We start from the raw sequence: 18,973 nt of genomic DNA on the forward strand, positions 1-18,973 counted from the left end.
ACTAAACAAACTCAAACAGCTATAGAGACATGGCAACTACTAAGATAAAATTTTTATTTGATCTGTAACTAATTCCTAATTTGCTGAAAGAAATCTCATGTAAATATACCGAAATAAGTGTCATGTACTGCATTCTACTGTAATAGTAAATATTTCTGGTTTTATTTACCCTTTCTGTGATGAAGACTAAAATGTCATTTGTGAGAATGAAGTAATGTTAAATCACTTCGTTAGGTACAGAAATTATCTTAGATCTTTGCTACTCGTGTTTGGCCTTCAGAAAGGTCATTTATTGCCGAAGATTTAGTATTGCAGCACAGCTTTTTGTCCAGATAGTTCACGTGAAAGTCTCCAGCTTATGATATTTTTCGTTGTATTGAAATGAGTTATGGGGGAGCTAGTTTGCTTGCTTCAGATGTGCTGGTTTGTGTTGTCTGTATCTTCTTAGTATTTTTTTTTTTTTGTTTTAACTCATTAAAAAAGTTTCAGCAATAGCCAGTATGTCAACTTGAAAGCTCCTGAGTTTTGCTGGAAAATTTCTGAGACAAATGAGTGAAACATGAAGAGGCGTGCGTCTACTGGGAATTCACATTTCAGTTGAAGAGTGATGTATGAATGTGTTGAAACCTTGACAAAGACGTGCTTTTTCTCAAAGTGTTCAGGGCCTAATAACAACAAAGTGTGTAATGTCTATGATGAAAAAGTCTTCCTTCATAGTTGCCTACCTTTTTTGTCCTTTTTCTATTTCATGTCCATACAGAAATTGCAGGCTAGGAGAAGATAGGTGTGGGACGAGGAGTACCCAAATTCTGTGTGCTACAAGATGCAGTAAAGTGCCTCTTTACTGTGCTCCTGAGTAAATCCTGCTTTTGGGCTCTTTGGAGGACACGCTGGTTTGAAAGCAGCATTTTGGATACTAGTTGACTTTGTGTGGCAGTGGTGTTTATATTTCATGATTCTGCATGCAACTAGTTATCCCTGCTCTTATAGCATGGCTATAGTCTGTAATTTGTATTATTTATTCATGAACAGCTTCGAGTGTAGTGTAGTCCCTTCTTTCATGTCAAGCTGTCTAGTGTAGGAGAAAGACAAAAACATTGTCAAAGCCTTTCTAGTGAGGTTTGTCAGTTTTTTGAAGTGTTCTTAAAGAACTAAAGCAATTTTTATTAAAAAATTTGCATGAAATATATATAAGAAAGTATTGCTGCTAATTGCTAGAAGGGAAGTAATCATAGAACTGAAAACTAACATTTTGTATTGAAGAAAAAGTAGTATTATTTCAGGTTTTCTTTGATCCTAAAGTAGTTCAAGTACTGCATCATTTATCTCAATTAGTTAAGCTATATGTAATAGGCCTTCTTTGCAAGGCTAAATTGACCAGGCTGAGTGGTGCCGACAGTATATTCAAGAATTACCTTCTTACTCACAGAGCAATTAATTACTGCAACACATGCTCACTTCTGTGTTGCATTGCTCAGGGAAAGGGAAGGTAGTCTGGAGTAAATGTGTGGCTTGCTTTCCTCCGCATAGACAACATTCTCAGTCTGTTTTCTCATAACCTCTACTAAAGAAAGAAAAAAATAATAGCTTAGCATGTGTCAGTTTAAACTGGGTTTTCCCTGATAATTTATTTACTTTCAGAAATACTTACAAAACTTTACTGAAGAATGATTTCACATACAGTTTTCAGACTTAAAAATTACAAAGTTAGTATAAAATAGTGCACAACTGTTCTCTTCCTCTAAGTGCACTGTATGTAAACCTGGATGAGTATGAGCACACAGGTGTGTGGTACTATGCCTATGCTGTTAATCTGGGTGCAAATCAGTACTATGCATGTCAAGTCTTTCCCACCTCCTCCAGTATATTTTACACGAAACTACTGCGTTGCAACCCCTGTTTTTATTTCTTTTCCCTGTTTGTGATGGACTATTAAGATAATGAAATGTATGCCTTCTAAGATAGATCTTTGTAATTGGAGAAATATTGCATTCATAGCTCTCTTATTATTTGTGGATGTTACAGGATTTATTCATCACACCAGGAAATTAGTGTGTTGGGCTTTTTGCATATCTTTCTGCCACTGATACTCTTTTAAGCACTTATAAGCTGCTTATTGCTATACGCTTCCTAGTCATCTGTCTTTATGGTCTTACTTGATAGCATTATGGTTGTATTACTTAGAGTCCTTAGCTGCCAGGCGAGGTGTGTTTTGTATGTGGGCTGTACCATGAGGTTTCTATTTAGCCCGTCATTCTTGTACACCACAGCACATTGCACTTCCATTTTTTGACTTCAGTAGACACTTGATTTTACTTTGGCACCTCTGCATTCCACAGTTTCTACCAATGTAAGCATTCCTTACATATTACTTTGCCATTTCAGTATGTCTTCTGCATTGCACAGTGGAGAAGGCAGGTATAACATTTATTGGCTACATTGAGATAAATGCCAGATGGATGTTTGATCTATACTAATCACTTAGGAAGCTCTAATTGCAACTGCTTTGCTTGTGCTGGATATTTAAATGGAACTTCTGCTTCAGCAGGATCTGCAGTGTGTGGCTGAGACTTTCAGTTTACAGTTAGTATGTACAGTATAGTACAATTTCCAGTTAGTAAATGGAAGAAGTTGTGCCTTCTAATGTGAGAACAGTCCAATGAGTGGAATTCTGAAAAAGTTGACATGGCATTATTATGAGATATTCTGTTTCTTGAAAATTGTTTCACTTAAAGGTGCAAAAAAGTGAGAGAACAAACTGAAAGGAAACTAGCGTAAGTTTAGACAAAGAGGAGAGGAATTCCTATCCCTTATGCATAGTTGTTTTGTTTTTTTTTTTATTAAACACCCAAAACATGACTCTGGAAATCCATCCACATTAATGACCTAATGCAAATCCCTCAAAATGAAATGTTGTACAGCTCCACAATATGAAATAACGCAGTGCTTTACATAGTGTTTTAAACTGTGGACACTGCAGAGGGAAAGGTAGAAGGGAGGGATAGCTCTTATATTTGGGGGCAGATACAGTATAAGCCTGGAGGAGGGAATTGTAGTTTTAATGGTTGCCTAGCTAGTCAATGTTAATGAAACTTCCACCTGTTATTTAGTCAGCCAATGTTAGACCTCTTTGTCTGTATTAAAAAGTTTTTCTTACTGTTTTTAAGAGAAGTGTTTGGGACCTGTCTGGGATAGAGTTAATTTTCTTCATAGCAGCCAATATGGTGCATTGTTTTTGATTTTTGACCAAATCAGTGTTGATAACACAGAACAGTGTTGATAACACACCCATGTTTATCTGTTGCTGAACAGTGTTTGCCCAGGGTCAAGGCCTCCCCTGTTTCTTGCTCTGCCCACCTCCCAGTGACTAGGTTGGGGTGCTCAAGAGGCTGGGAGCGGGGACAGCCAGGACAGCTGACCCTACTGAAGGGGGGTTGTACCATGCTGTGTAGTGTCACAGTCAGCAATGAAAAGGGAGGGGAGGGCGTGGGTGAGTGGGTATGTGGTCATTGCTCAAGGACTGGCTGGGCAGCAGTCTGCTTGTGGGAGGTGATGACGGAGTGTTTTGCGTCACTCAGTTTTGTTTTTTTCAGTTTTGCTCTTCCTGTTCTCTCTCCCCATCCTGGTGAGCTGAGGTGGGGGGGGGGCGGTTGGGGGAGTGGTTATGTGGGATTTAGGTGCCAGCCAGGGTCAACCCACCACTAGGAGACACTAAATGTGTTTGTGTTGTAAGCTTCTGGTTGTTACATCTAGGCAGGATACAAGCTGTTTTTCTGGTCTTTGCTATATTTGCTTACTGCCGTGGGAAGACTTGTTTTTTTAGTGAAATATCTGATGTGGAGGATTTAACCAACAGTTCTAGTTAAACATTTCTTTCAAATAAATGTCAGATTTTATGCTTGGTGGCAATAGCTGGTAGTGTAGAAATGAATTTGCAGGTTATGGAACAAATTAGTTACATCTTTACTTTGCACAAACTATTGAGAATAGAGATTGGACCCTGATGGACGGTGGCTTTACAAGGGCCGTGCAAATATTTGAAGTCATTATCTGCATGTGTATACACTTAATCACGCTGAAAGTTAGGCTTCTACGTTTGTCTTTTCATTCCTAAATGAACAGTCAGATTGTTAAATGTTGATTTGTTCAGGGGTCCCTTAAGGGTTCAGCAGTGTGCATGTGTTAGTTGTCTCCTCTTCGGCAAAGTTACATTTTTTAATTACTTTCATTTTAGTGAAGAGATGTGTCTATGTAATGTATGCATGTGTAAGTGGTCAATAGCATTTGGCATTAGTGCTTTCAGTAGTCAACAGCAGTTGCTATGTCTTGTTTATTCCTAAATGCGGTGGCAGGTTAATCAAATACCTGACAAGTTTTTTGTCAATGACACAGTGCTTTGTAGAATATGTATGCTGCTTTCCTGAAGTATTTCTAGTGTTGGCTGTCAGAACACTTCAGAGATATTCCTCGCTAACTTATCTTCTATTTATAACTAGGCTACAATTTATGTTCCAGTAAAATGGCTAATGATTTCATTTGCATCAAAAGAGGAAATCAAGAGGGACCGCAGTCAGACATCAGAGTCCTCACATTGTAGTATTCCAGTAATAAACAGTTCTGTGCTCTGGCTTGCGTTTCTTTCTTAAACAGATAATAATTTTCAAAAGTTCTGTAGGTCAGGATGTATCATGAGATGTTCCTGCAACCTTCTGGGTTGAGAAGGTGACGGCTAACTTGAAAAGTACGGTTTGCAGCAAAGAGCTTGCTAGGTATAGGTTGGCATAGACCCTTAATCTAGTGTGAAGAGGATGAAGAGGAATCCAGTTCATTTTAATTGCAAATGACTTGCAGCTGGGAGAAAATCCAGAGTATTCCTTTAGCAGGTGTCTTACTTGAATATTTTGAATATTCACAAGTTCCGGGCATGTTGGTTTTACCTTTTAATTATTGTTTTTGAAGGATGACTGGTAAAAGGAATTAATATCTCCTAAAATTATTTTATCTTCAGGAATGCATTTTTTTTCCAATTACATAGATAGATAAAACTGTATTTATTTTTTTAACTGAGTCTGAAATTCCTTTGTACCTGTTTAAGAGCTACCTGAAAAATTAATCTCTCAGTTTTGGTTATTACATATATTATATGTCTATATAGTATGTACAAAGTAGCCTTCTCTGAATGCATTCCTGTCAGGAGAAGCTGGGTAATGTCTTTAACCACATATGTTTTAAAACAGTTTGTCTAGAGAAGCAGTGACAAAATCCAGCAGACAGTAGATGTGAAAACAATTCTAAAAGAAAAATAGAGGGTTTGTCTTTTCATAATTTTCTAGATAATTATAAATTTTATTGAATCTTATTGCTGTCAAAACCAAAAGTCAGTTTTGCGTTTCAGGGTTGTTTGTTGTCTTAGAACCTAAACACGACAAAAAAATTTTGAACGTCTTCTCAGTTTACTGTCATTCTTCTGTTCCAGAATTGTGGAGACTTTTGTTCTCTCCTGTCTTACAGGCCCGTAGAAGAGGGAAGAGATTGAAACTATTATTGAAGAGTTATTTAAGCAAGACCTTAACCCTGAACAATATATTTTCAGCTGAGTATCAGTAGCCTGGATAAAACCACACGTAGTTCCTGGCCAGAGGAAATTGATATGGGTATTGCCAGTGAATGCTGCCACAGAAGCTGAATTTGGTTTTGTGTTGTAATGTCTGGCGTTATGTAGTACTGCAGTGTCATGGAGTATTAGATTTTCTTAGAGGTAATAATAAATCGACAGCTATTAGATTAAATAAATTAATATATGTGTATTGCATAGATATTAGAAAATAACAGAGAATCTCTAGGTCATTAAAGCATGTTCATAATTTGACCACATCATCTTTTCTTGTTTGAGACTTAGTCAGCTGCAGCTTCTTTGCTGTGATTACACTCATCTTCAGGTAGATTAGATTACAATAACCTGCATTGGAAAGAAAAGAACAGATCTTTTTGATCCGCTGAAGGTGAAAATGGATCAGTTAATGTAATGAGTTACCTGTGGTGAGAGCAGCTTATTTTTGCCTTGAGGGCTGAAATAATTTTTGACATTCCAAGCTGTCTTCGATGAATGTTGCAATGAAGCTTTTCCTTTTTCTCCTCTCCCATCATTGTTTTCTATTGTTTGTTTCCTCCAGCTTCTTACAGGTATGTTTAGTTATGCTGGTAAAAAGACTTTTAATTGGCTCTCGCCTGAGTTTAGGATCCTTTATATGTTTATAGCCTGTCTAAGGTTACTTGAATAGCTGAATCCGAGATTTATAAAAATTCGTATAAGGACCTGGTTGAGAAGGAACAAATCCTGGCTGGCTGGCTGCATGAGGGGATCTAAGGGCTTCTAATTAATAGAATAAATATACAATTAGTTCTCCTAGTATTGACCAGCATTTCTATTTGTCATTGAGAACTTGGAAAAGTTTGTGTGTTTTTCTAATTTTGTGTTAACTTTTACAAGACCTGTTTGCTTATTTTTACGTTGAGAAGGTTCTTGCAACAGTATGCTGGAAAAAACCCACTTAGATAAACTATTTTAAAGCTTACCCTATTTCTAATGTAAGGTATATTATATACCTTATTTTCTAATATTTCCTGCTCTGCAAAAGGATGTGGTTGAAGTTTTTAGGTTTTACTGAAAAAGGCAGTTATCAGATATGTTGGACAAATACTTTTATGCTCAGTATTAAATTCAGCATATGTAGCATCAGTCTTGCTGACTTCCACCTGCTTCAAGAGATTCAGAAATTGTATTAGTTATTCCTTACAGAATAACGAAGTTCCTAAGTAAAATACTAACTTTATGGATTCTTTAGATATAAAAAAGTCTTAAAACATATAACAGTAACTCAGTTATCTCAGTTCTTGATTTTGATCTTCTTATGATTTCTGCTTATAGTTACATAATCACAAAGAAGAGATGTACTTACCTGCAACAACAGCAAGCAATTTTTCTTTCTAATCAGCAATTTTACTTGCAGGTAAAAGGACAGGAACCACAGAATTGTGTAAAGATGTCAGAATCTGGCGTTCACTTATTCTTCTTTGTCCTCTACTGCTGATGTCTCCTGATATCTCTATTTAATTGTATGACTTTACATAAACATCCAAGAGGATGTAGTGTTTCTGTTGTAGAAGAATACTGATGATAAATGCATTTGGAATTCATAAAATGAAGCTTTTGGGTCACCAGAAAGGATTGAAATTCTGTACTAAAACATAATTTATAATAAACCAGGTACTTTCATTATTACTGAACACATACTGCTTATATTTTTGTTTGGATTTGGGAACAGCTTTAAGGAGATGTCTTGTAGGTGTTCTTCAGGTGATTCCAACTGCTTTCAAAAGTAGTATTAGTAACTGTAGAGAGACTAAGTAAAAGAAACAGTGTATTGATGCTTCTCTTCTTTTGGTGGTATATGATAGCCCTGTGCTTTTCAGTGTGCTGGTTCTCTTCATTAAAATCAAAATACTTAAAAACAGTGTTTGTCATCCACAGTCATAGCTGTGAAGCACATTAAAGTTGTAAAGTTGCTTGCAGTAGATTCCTGTGCTGGAGATGGAATGAAAGGGGAAGGGAACAGCCATCCTTGACATGAAAACTATGGCAAATCAGAATTCCTCTTAACTTCTAACCTGCTGCAGTGCACCTGGACAGTATATGCTGTTGCTTCTTTTCCCTCTGCCCTCCCCATCTGTCTTTCTGTAGATTCCAAAATTACTACTTCAGAGAGCAGCCCCTTGACTAAAAAAGTGACAGTTCTGTTGCAGCTGTGATCAAGTCCATTATGAAATACAACTCGCCATAGCCCATATTTTGAGATAAATTGTCTCTGCCTGTCTTTTGCAGTAGGATTCATGTGGGTGACAGAAGATGATTTTGGATTACTACGTCCTGTCTGTGCTTTGTGCTGGTTAATAGTAGGCTAGTAGGCACGTCTGAAAACTTGCTATTGCTTTAGAGAATCAGAAAGGGATGCTATTGCCATCCTGTCAGATTTAAATAATCTTACTTCAAATTCATGATGATCAGGGTTCAAATCAGGAAGCTGAAGGTAGTGGTGAGTATAGTGCATGATACCTTAAGCCTTTTATATTTTCTGAGCAGGTTGTGCTCATGAATGGCTTCAGTATAGGTAGCCCAATAATGTATGGGGTGTTTTTATTTGGGGTTTTGGTTTGGTTTTTTTTTAAGCTCTTTATCCCAACAACTAAGTGAATAGTTCTAGCTGTAATTCTTCAGGTTGCAAAAACTATTCAGGTTTTGAAAGCAGTTTGTCCATTGAAATGTGAATTGTCACTGAAGGGGATGCTCTTGCCTTGTGTTGTCTGTCCCAGCTGTGTTCCTTCTCTGTCTCTGAAATTTGTTCAGCTCCGTGAATTGGATGAGGAGACTGACCATTAGCTTTCAGACAGACTACTTTCTCATCTAGCTGACTACACAAGTGCTACTGTGGTCTCAAGAGAGAACAGTGATGTCCTTCGATGGGGTGAAAAAACAGATACTTTTGTCTTCAACAGCAGTTCGGGCTTTGTTGGACTGCATTCTTGGGTTTAGCCCTCAAATGGCTAAAAATGAAGGCATGGGGGAGGACATACCTTCTCAAGTTACATTGTTTTGTGAAAGGTTGAAATGAGATGCTGTGACATTGATTTGAAAGGCCAGTAAAACTAGAACGACTCTCTCAAAGGAAAAATAATTGAAGTGGTGTGCAGAAAATAGGGGTTTGAAAGAGATGCTTATGCTGGGAAAGTAATTAAACACTGGTATGTCATATTATCCTCAGTTTATTTTCCCACTTTTTTCCTCTGGTGTTTCCCACTGCCACTTTAAGTACCTCTAAGAAAAGATACCTGCATTTATGTAAATACAAAACATGAGTCTCTTTCTCAGAATTGAGATAACTATTCAAAGTGAGCCTGCAGGTATTCTTGCTTCGTGACACATTCTGTGTAAATGTTAGAAGTAGGCTCTTTGCTAATTATGCTACGCAAAGTGAAAATCAGCCTCACACATAAAATTTATACCAGCAGGCTACTCAATTTGCTTTGCCCAATCCTACAAATGACCTGAACTGACTTTCAAAGTTTCTTTTTCCAAGTTCTATATTCTCTTTAATTAGTCCATCTCAGGCTATACATCCGTTGACAACTCTTTCTTCCTGTTCTCATCTGAAAAGTAGAACTGAACCTTGTATGTTTTACAGGTTTCCAAACTGTATTTTTATTATGTTGGCATGTAAATGCGGTGGAGAGACTAATTGGACCTGGAGATTATTACCCTCAGTAACTTCCCATGATGCCAGCAGGCACAGAACGTTTTCCATTATGTTTGTCATCTGTGATTTCTGAGAACATACCATAAAAATAGTCTGCCACATATCGGAAAGAATAGATGGCAAGGAAGAAACCCTTGCTCGGGAAAGCTAGATGCTTGTTTGTGTATAAACAAAACAATAGTTTTATGTCTCCGGGCTTTTATATTGCAAGCACCAAGACAGTATTTGAATGCCATCCATGCAGAAGTAATAAAAGAACAGCAAACTCCAGCAGAGTTTGGGAAGTCTAATTTTTCTATCTTTCAGCATCCAAGTAGAACTGGTTGAAATTTTTCCTCTGAAATATTCTTATAATAGAAAACATGCTACCTGTAAATTCTGAATTTACTGTTTGCTAAAGTGTAAAGCTTGCTTTAACCTAGATTGAGCCTCCTAGCTGAGAAACCCTGAAGTTAGAGGTTTCATGTCTTCTTGACAGACTGCCCGATTTATTGCTTCGGAGTTAGGCCTTCCAAACACCTCAGAAGCTGTAATCGTTGTTTATCTTGTCCTTCTGTTACTTACCCAGTTGGCCAGCTCCCCTTCTGATGGGGCTACCATGGGTAGAAAGGGTTAAAACAAGATTGGATCTCTGCTGTCTCTACATGTAGTTTCAGAAATTGCATTCTTTACTAAATCTTGAAGTCTTTTTGTTTGTGTCTTTCATAAAAGAAGAATTTGGAATTTTCTGAGAACAGAAATTCAGGGTTTGGGTAGTTCTGGTGATGTTTCTACTTCATAAGTTTCCCCTTTAATCGTTTGGTGTATTTCAGTTTGGTTATGATTGCTTTTAAGTAGAGAGTGCTAGGTGAGGACTTAAGGACTACTGTTAAGTGTGAATATGAAATGAAAAGGCTTTTAGTAAGATAAATATAGACTGGGCAGTGTTACATGAATTATCCCAGGACAAGAAGCTCTGCTGTTGGGTTCTTCATAAATTGAGGCCAAAATTTTGGCCTAATATCAACCTCTAATGCTGAATGTGAATCTGTGTGGATCTGAGGATGGTCTTGAGGGGCCCATTGTTGCTAAAATAAAGAAATATTTAATTTTTTGATGTGCAGGCTGTTTTAACCCCCAGTTATCGTCACAGATTATTCCATGGCTTTGTGATGCTTTTTTAAAAGTCTTATAAAGCTGATTTGTATTTGCCATGGCTCTGTGCTCTGCAAAGTAATCTTGAGGCTCACTGGGTTAGTTCAGGGGATGCATTGGCACTTACAGTCTGCATTGCACTGTACGACATTCTGTAAACAGGTGGCTTAACCAAGTAAGTTAAACACAATTTTTTTTTTTTACTGCCATATGTGTATCCTGAAGCCTCAGAGTTGGAACTCTGCCAGCACTTCATTTCTTTTGAATTGGAGAGATCTTTGTGGATTTTTCACTCTTCACCACTCTTTTGTGGTCTGTACCAGATATAGTGGAACTTCTGCTCTTGTGTTCTGAGTTAGCTGAAGAATTCAAAGAGAATAAATGTTTCTGTAGTGGGAAGAGATTTTTAGTAACTGTTATGCATAAAGCAAATACCTGATCTTATGTAAGGTTTTTGTACTCAATTTTATGAAAAAAGTATTTTTTTAAAAACTTCACTTCGTAATCCATTAATTTCTCCATCAATATTTTAAGGTAATGTCTATAAATGTAAAATAGCATCTGCAATTTAATTGTACTTTTTGCACTGCTACTGCCAAGTGACCTTAATTTGCACTTGGGAAACAGAAAATACCGAGGTTTGTTTGGGTGGGGTCTTTTTGTTTGGCTTTTTGTTGTGGTTTTTGTTTGTTTTGGTTTTTTAATAGAAAATTGCCTAGAGGCTGAGTAGAGCAATGTAAGAGGTAACTGAATGACTAATCCATGAAGGTTGGCTGTTTTGCACTTCAGTTAAATGTTTTTGGAGTTTCATGCAAGTTCTTAAAGCAGCATAGATTGTTTAGAAATCGCTAACTTAATTGGCACTGATCTTTGCCAAATACCTTCAGGCAGTCTGGTCACTTTAGAATCTCCTTGTTCTGTTTTTTTACATACTTAGTAAATTATAGTGGTCATTACTGCAGTGCCTTTTTGGATGGGAGATGGAGAATGTGTTGTCTTATCTGTCTTCCTTTAAAAAACATTTTTATTAATAATCTTTGAATTATAAAATCACTCCAGTAATTTATGGATTTTAAATATCCAGAAATTTAAATTTTGATTGTTTTGAAAAATTGGAAATCAATATGTTCTGTGGAAGTGTACTTTAATACTTCTGCACCAGCTCTATAATATTTAGTAGTGAGAGCTTCAATTAAATATTTGAATAGCCATGAAATTCAGAATGCTGTGATGTTGCCAGAGATAATATACAAGTGTTTCCTCTCCCTGTATAGTTTGCCCATCTAGCTGTGGCTTTGTTATACCATAAACAGATGAGCCTGCTAGGTTTCTCACAGCTGGCGTGATAACGTGTGAACTGCTAAACAACATTATTTCTTTGTCTATGCAGGAGTTCTCATAATTTCTAGCAATACATAGAAATACGTTTTTGCAAGTCCTAGGACCCTATTGCATTTGAAGTATAACTTTGTGAAGTTTGAGAGTCTGGGAAGTGAAAAGTAAGCGTGTTACGTGTTACAGGAAGATGAGGTGGAGAAGGGGGCTGCTGTAGGAGAGAGGGTGTCACAGTTTGATAGTGAGAAAGTGCGGCTAAAGAGGCAAAGTAAAAGCAGGGAGTGAAAGATAAGGTAGGCTGGGTAACACCAAGGCACAGGGCCATCGTTAGGAGATGGGCTGTTTAATAAGGGAGAGTTTCAAGTGGTTAATGGCTAACTAAACAGGAAGACCTGTGTGAGCTGGAAGTTGGTCAAGGGGCATGGGAAGAGGAGAAAGCGAAAAAGTGCTGCAGGAGATGGTGGGAGAGAAATGTCCTAATGAACGTGGATTTTGGATAACTTACTCTTTAAGCAGAAAGAGGATCTTAGTCTTAGCTCTGTGCTTTGCCATACCTGACTGGAAAATCTGAGCTTTCAAAGTTAATATGGTAACAAGTTTCTGTTATAAACTTTATTCTTATTTCCCTTTACGTTTGTCTAGCAAAACTAGTTTTTACCTGAACATTTCTAGGTCAGCTGTGACAATAAATGCTTTTGTGTTGTGTTTGTGTAAGTAAACATGACAGTTGTAAACATTCTTTTGATCTTTGAATCAATGTAGATTTGAAATTTTCTCTTGCAAGCTATTCATAGCTTAAAGTGCTATTTTAGTGTAATTGCTGTCAGATAATAATAATTCCTTGCCTTGTAAGACCTTTTTTTCCCCCCTGCTGGTTAGCAGCTTTAATGAAAAAAGTATTTCTTTGAGTTAGGATGTTTATAAAACTGTAAAAAAACTTGTAGGAAGATAAAGTAGAAACATTTGGTGTTGTATTTGTGAGAAACCTAGTGCTGTTTAAGAGCATTAAATAGCGGAATGACTTGCATCTATAAATGGTGACTTTTGATCTTCAGTCTAAGTGTTTTGAGACTGTTAGGTATTTGGAATAACAGTGAGAACAGTGTTAAAGGTCAAACCAAATCCCAGTCTTATTCCATAACCATAACAAGCAACAGCCAGGCCATGTTCAGGGAACAGGAGTGCACAGAATGGTAACTCCTCTCCAGTGTGTGCTGACTTCGGTGTGTACAAGCTCCTGGGTGGGAGCTTCCCAGGCCATGCATGGCTTACAGATCCATTGCTGGCTGTCAAATTTCATTATCGATCTCCTATGAATTTAACTCACCTTTTTTTTTTAAAGGATTCTTTTTAAACCTTTGCCTTCCTCTAAAAACAGTTGAATATAATCATAGAAAACGAGTTGCCTTTTGAGTTTTCAGACCTGTGAGTGAGCTTCGTTTACCATCTTTTAGTCCTTGTCTGTGGAAAAAGAAAAAAAAAAATTGTTTCCTGTGCGAAGGGTACATTATTCTATGTTGCTATTCTCTCCATATACTATTATTTTCGCTACCATTTTCACTCCTTTTTTCTTCACTGTCCGTCTCTAGCCTCTTTAATAGGCAGTAGTTCTGTAATGGTGAGCATTATTGTTTCTCTTTTGTGCACCTTTTTCTAGTTATGTTGTATGCTATTTAAAGTAGATGTCAACATTGCTGTTTGCGATGTTGAAGGTAACTGTCTGCTTCTACTCATTTTTTGGTTATATGAGGAAGTTTGAGTTAATTTAGTTACTGTTGTGTGCTAAACTGACCTTCTGTGAAGGTTTCGACAGTTGTCTAAGGTCTTCGCAGTAAATGCCAAAACCAGTCAGTCCATCTGCCTGGACTATCTTGAAAGATTAGTTTAATGGATCGAAAAATATTCAGGATGACACAGAATGCTCTAAAATGTCTCCTTCCTCACTGTGTTAATAACAGTATAATCTCTGTGTATTGAAATAGGACATTCCTTCTCTAGTGGATCACCTGCAAACTCTGACCCTGGAGGGAGGAGGGAAGAGAAAGAAAAAAAAAAAATAGGTGGCAAGGCACTATATATTCTCATGACTTCAGTGTCATCTAACCCACTAGGGCAAGCAGTGCCATTTATGAAGACCATAATCTTTTTGAGCTGCCTGTCAGAATGACTTGATTAACAACTGTTGAATGGTTGTGCAGTCTCTATCCTTGGAGGTTTTCAAGGTGTGCCTGAATAGAAGAACCCTGAGCAACTTGATCTAACTTTATAGCTGAACCTGCTTTCAGCAGGAGGTTGGACTAGAGATCTGCTGTGGTCCCTTCTAAGCTGAATTACCCTATGATGCTGTATTTCTCTGCAACCGACAGCCTGTGTCCATATATGTTGAATAACCACTGGAGCAGAGGAGTTTACATCTGGTAATTGCTGCCAGGATCAATGTAGTTAATGTCACTTCATTGAAAAATACTCACTTCAAAAATAAATTCAATTTTCATTATTAAACAAAGGGGAAAAAATTAGCACTTTAATTGTTTGCATAAGAATATAACACCTTGTGTGAATAGAAAAAAGTGTATATTTATCGCACACAACTGTAAGTTTAAACACTAGATTTTTGGTTTGCATATGTGTTTGATTTCAAAAATTATTATGTAAAGAGGCCATTTGATTGGAAAATAGTAGAATATAGAGGTCAGCTCTTTTTTCCTTTCTTTTTTTTTTTTGTCTGGTGCCAACCAAAATCTTAATGTACAGAATGGCTGACTTCTGAGAGTAGCTGATATTCACAAAGTTGACGGCTGATTAGGTAACTTCTCAAGTCCCTTTCCAACATTTATATTTATGGCCTTTTAAATAAATATCTGTGACATTCTTCAGTAGTTAATTGCTGGAGATTCAGAGCTTTTGTAGACTTTTCAGAAGTATTGGTCCTCTATATAATACAGCTCTTGAAAATAGTTAAGTGCTAAATGGAAACAAATATTATGTTCCTGGAAATCTATATTTAATGGCATGCATTAGTTAGGAATTGGTTTGTAAGTTTAGTGGACTTCAGATATATGCATCTTGTTATCTCTATACAGTGGCAGCTTTTATTTGTGAATAGAATAATATTGAATTGCTTCCGATTAAAGCTAGTTTTTGTTATTGGTTAAGATAAATCTTGTGAAAGGGAGTGGCCTTTTTTTTTCTTTTTCTTTCTTTTGTTTCCAGCACTCTTTTCTAAAGTATCCCAAAGTGTGTATCACTGGAGGAGTTTTGCAAGGTCTTTCTGGGTCATCCCAAATGTTTCTGCAGTCATTTCTCAAAAGACAAGACATTTCTCAGAATTATTATGTTTTGTCTTAGATACTTAAATATTAAAAAAAATATGCAAGAACTTTGTTAGCTACTATGTAGGTAAAATAACATCCTTTTTATAAGATTTTTTTTTTTGTCATAATTGTTGAGCAATAGAGTACAAAAGTCAGTACAGGTATTTCTAGATACTGAGTTCAGTCTGTTGTGTCAAATACTCTGTTCTGCCATTTAAGCAGACAGCTATCAATGCAGAAATATAGATGAAAAAGTATGGTAGATGTGATGTGGTTCATAGAATAAATTTGGCTTCCAGTTTTGCAGTCCATATAAGAGCAGTATACATCAAGCTTTAAAAATACATGGTTTCAAAGGATTTTAATGACAAAATAGTTGCTATTCCAAGTATTTACTTAAAAAAAATTATCCTTTGGTTTGCTACATGGAAGCTGAAAAATCTGTTCTGTGATTTGTGCTGATTGCCACATTTGTGTTTCCAGTATACTCCATATTTTACTTAATATTGATTTTCAGGTGGTTATTACTTCATCAGTGCCATGTTGTTTATGGATGTAAAATCACGTTAATGTTTCTCAGAAACTCAGATAAGCCTGTGTGATGTTGGTAATGCCAAATGCTTCGTGTCTTAAAAATGTAGTAAGTTTATTTTGACTACGCATAAACTACACTTTGTATCTCACAGTTCTTGATATCTTGCTGTTTCATTGTGTGTGACTTTCCTGAGGTTTCCCTGTTTATCAAAGAGCAGAGACTAAGTGTCAAAACCAATAGGAGATGAGTCTGTTTCTTTAATGTTTTCAATACAGGAGTGGTAGTTGACCAGTGATGCTACTTCAAAAGTGTATGAAGGCAGGAGAACTACATAGAGAAGGCAGTAAACCTCTCTTTCTGTTTGGTTTCAGGTGAAGATGTAGGTATCTTATTCCCTTTCATTCTTTACAGGGTTACACATCATTCTGGAATGATTGCATCTCCTCAGGATTGCGCGGCTGTATGTTAATTGAATTGGCATTGCGAGGTCGTCTTCAGCTAGAGGCTTGTGGAATGAGGCGCAAAAGCCTATTAACAAGAAAGGTAAGTGGAGGAAAATGGTCACATTTACATTTATGTCATGCTCCAGGCAATACAGTAGGTGTAAATTACAATTGGTAAGCTACTTTTACCAGTAAAAGTAAACTACTTTTTTTTTTCTTTACGTGGTAATAGGGATTCTGAGTAGTGACCTAAGTTAGATATGTAGAGTTAAACATGTTTAAATGGTGAGCTGAAGTGCCTTGGAAAATCTTCTGTACTTGGTCTCTGCTCCTGTTTGTTCTCTTGCCTGTTCCTGCTGCTGTTTGGATCCTTGCACAGACAGTTGGCAGTGGCTCTGGCCAGGGTGCAGTGGCAGCAGCTACTGTTGAGAGCCAGCAGCAGCAGTTACAATCTGCTGAAGGATCTGGCTTTTGCCAGTTCATCTGGGGCTGAAAGGAATGGTTAACTGACAGCTTGCCAGATATATCCTGCAAAGCCACTGGTTTAATTCTGGTGTACACAGCATTGTGGTTTGTATGGGAAGGAAGACCCGTGTACCTTGGGCCCCTGGGAATACAAAACTGTACCTAGTTTAAGCATGTGACTGTTTTAATTTTGTTCTAGTCGCTGACCTTTAAGATGGGCAAACTTTTAAGGTCCTTTATTGAATTAGGCTGGATATTTGAGGCCTTAATTTATTACTTTTGCCACTGGATTTTTTCCTTGGTATAAAATGTGCAGTGTCGCACTGTTTGAAGGTTTTTTTACTTCATCAGCATTAGAGGATACTTATAAGCTTATTGAACGCATGGTCAAATGTTGTCTATCCACCACAAATAAATTCTCTTTTATGGCACATTTCCCTGTCAATATTATCTTTTGCTAAATTCTTTAAAGGAAAGCTCACAAATTCCCCAACCTTCTCCCAGCTTCCTTCTCTTCTGAAAAATTGAACCTCTGTTCAGACAAACAGCACCTACTTCTTTTAGCTTCATTTAAACATATTCAGCATTGATTAGTTTGCACTTTTTTTTTTATTCCTCCAAAGCTTTTGGCTTCTTAGGCATTCAGGAATGTTCCCTAGCAGTTACTTTCATTCTATGCAAACCTTGTCAGCTCTATCTCCCTGAAATTTTAATTATGGGGTTTTTTTTAGGAAAATGGAAAAATAACCTGTGGATATCTTCAGTAAAGAGTAAAACCAAAATTATCTTGTTTTGTTTTATTAAATTTTAACATGTGATGTTGTGGGTGGGTTGGTGTGTTTATTTCTTCTTTCTCCCCCCTTTGTTTAAGGTGATCTAAAAGCTACCAGTATTAAAGGTTTTGTTCTTTCTGCTGTTGGAAAGCAATCAAGAGATTTCTTTTTGCAGGCAGGAGGGTTCTATGAAGGTAACTTTAATTTAAAACTCAAATGGTTGGTTTCCGCTTAAGTAATTTTGTGCAAATAAAATCCCTAACTGTTGATATATGTCAGGTTTCTTCTTCCCTGCATCACCTCTCTCAATTTAGAAATCATTCTTGTGAATGACTTATGTTGTTTCATACCTTATTTGAAGTTTTGCATTAATACTAAATTTCACTCTTGTTTCTGTATTAGCTAAGTTTAAGTGTCTCAACTCTACCAAGCATCTTCCTTGTCCCCGCTTTGCAGGCATTGCTCCCCTTGCCCTCAGCTTTCGCTGTGAGTTAAATACTGTGTTTAGTGAGTGGAATGAACTGTCTAGTTGCATCCAAGGTTGTGATTCGGTCGCAATACCATTTTCTGTAGCTTCTGCTTCTCGGGCTAGCTCTTCTTCCTCTTCTCCCCAAGTCTGTCCTCATTTTTTTGTGGGAAGGTAAAACCTTCTTAGAACTCAAAGCTTTGATTTGTGAATCAAAACCCTATTTCTTCAAGCCATGGTTTAGGCTTCAGTCACTTCAGCCTGTGTTGCCACTGAGAAGGGTAGGCCCGTCTTTGTGAAGAGGCTTGTTGGAGTCCCTCTTGGGTTGTTGCTGGCATTTATGCAGCCATGTCAGGTATCACCTCTGGCTGAAAACAAATTTACTTCTCTGATCAGTATAGTTTTTACTTAATCACTTTCTTGATGTTGTCATCAGGTGGGGCACAAGTGAGGCTGCTGGCACAAGTAGTAAGGTGATAACAAGAAGAGGGTAGAACTAGTTGTTTGGGCAGAGGTATTGATTTATAACCAGCTGACTGTGGCCTTGGTTGTACAGCTGACTTAAAAGATTGCTAGTTACAATGATTTCCACTTTAGGCCTTAAAGCAGGTGGATCTTTGCTGATAACTTTTTTTGCAGTTTCTAAGATAGAACTTCAGAATGCATCAAGATGCATTAGATCCGTGCTTGAATGGCATAGAGAGACAGATGAAACTGAGAAACTAGCAGACAAGGACTTGACGGACAGTAACAAAACTTTGAAAAGTCAATGTGACATGTTTTATGTTGCAACATCCTTGTAAATTTGGCTTGAGAGTATGTAATTATTGCATCATTTTGGAGTTCTATCTACTGGCATCAATTTAGAAACAAATAAATGAATGTTGAGGTTTATATATAAATAAAATAATTTCTAAGACTAGTGGTTATTGAAAATAGAAAACGGCACTCTGCTGCCTTACAGCCTCAGAAAGGAAACCAAATCATCAGAGTTCTTAAAAGAAATCCCAACAAATCCTTGGCAGATTGACTTCAGTATTTTATAACTGACAATTCTGAGTGATTCATGCATGAGTGAATTTTTTGTATTAAAACTAAATAATGAAGTTTACTTCAAAATCAACACAAGAGGTGCTTAATCTTTAGCATTGCTTAATTGCAGAGCTGTATTGTTAAGTATTCTGTATAATTGAAATT

The 18,973-nt window shown here is 37.0% G+C and overlaps 1 protein-coding gene across 3 annotated transcripts in view; it reads left to right on the top strand.

Annotated features, from left to right (window-relative positions):
- GOLPH3 (golgi phosphoprotein 3) overlaps positions 1 to 18,973 on the top strand; it is a 32,509-nt gene that overhangs the window by 4,156 nt on the left and 9,380 nt on the right. For all 3 annotated transcript variants that reach the window (XM_054185137.1, XM_054185138.1, XM_054185139.1), the window contains one exon: positions 16,041 to 16,172. In XM_054185137.1, the coding sequence (XP_054041112.1) occupies positions 16,041 to 16,172 (132 nt within the window). The remainder of the gene's footprint in view (positions 1 to 16,040; positions 16,173 to 18,973) is intronic.

This window comes from Rissa tridactyla, chromosome Z (genome assembly GCF_028500815.1).
Source record: "Rissa tridactyla isolate bRisTri1 chromosome Z, bRisTri1.patW.cur.20221130, whole genome shotgun sequence".
NCBI classification, from domain to species: domain Eukaryota; kingdom Metazoa; phylum Chordata; class Aves; order Charadriiformes; family Laridae; genus Rissa; species Rissa tridactyla.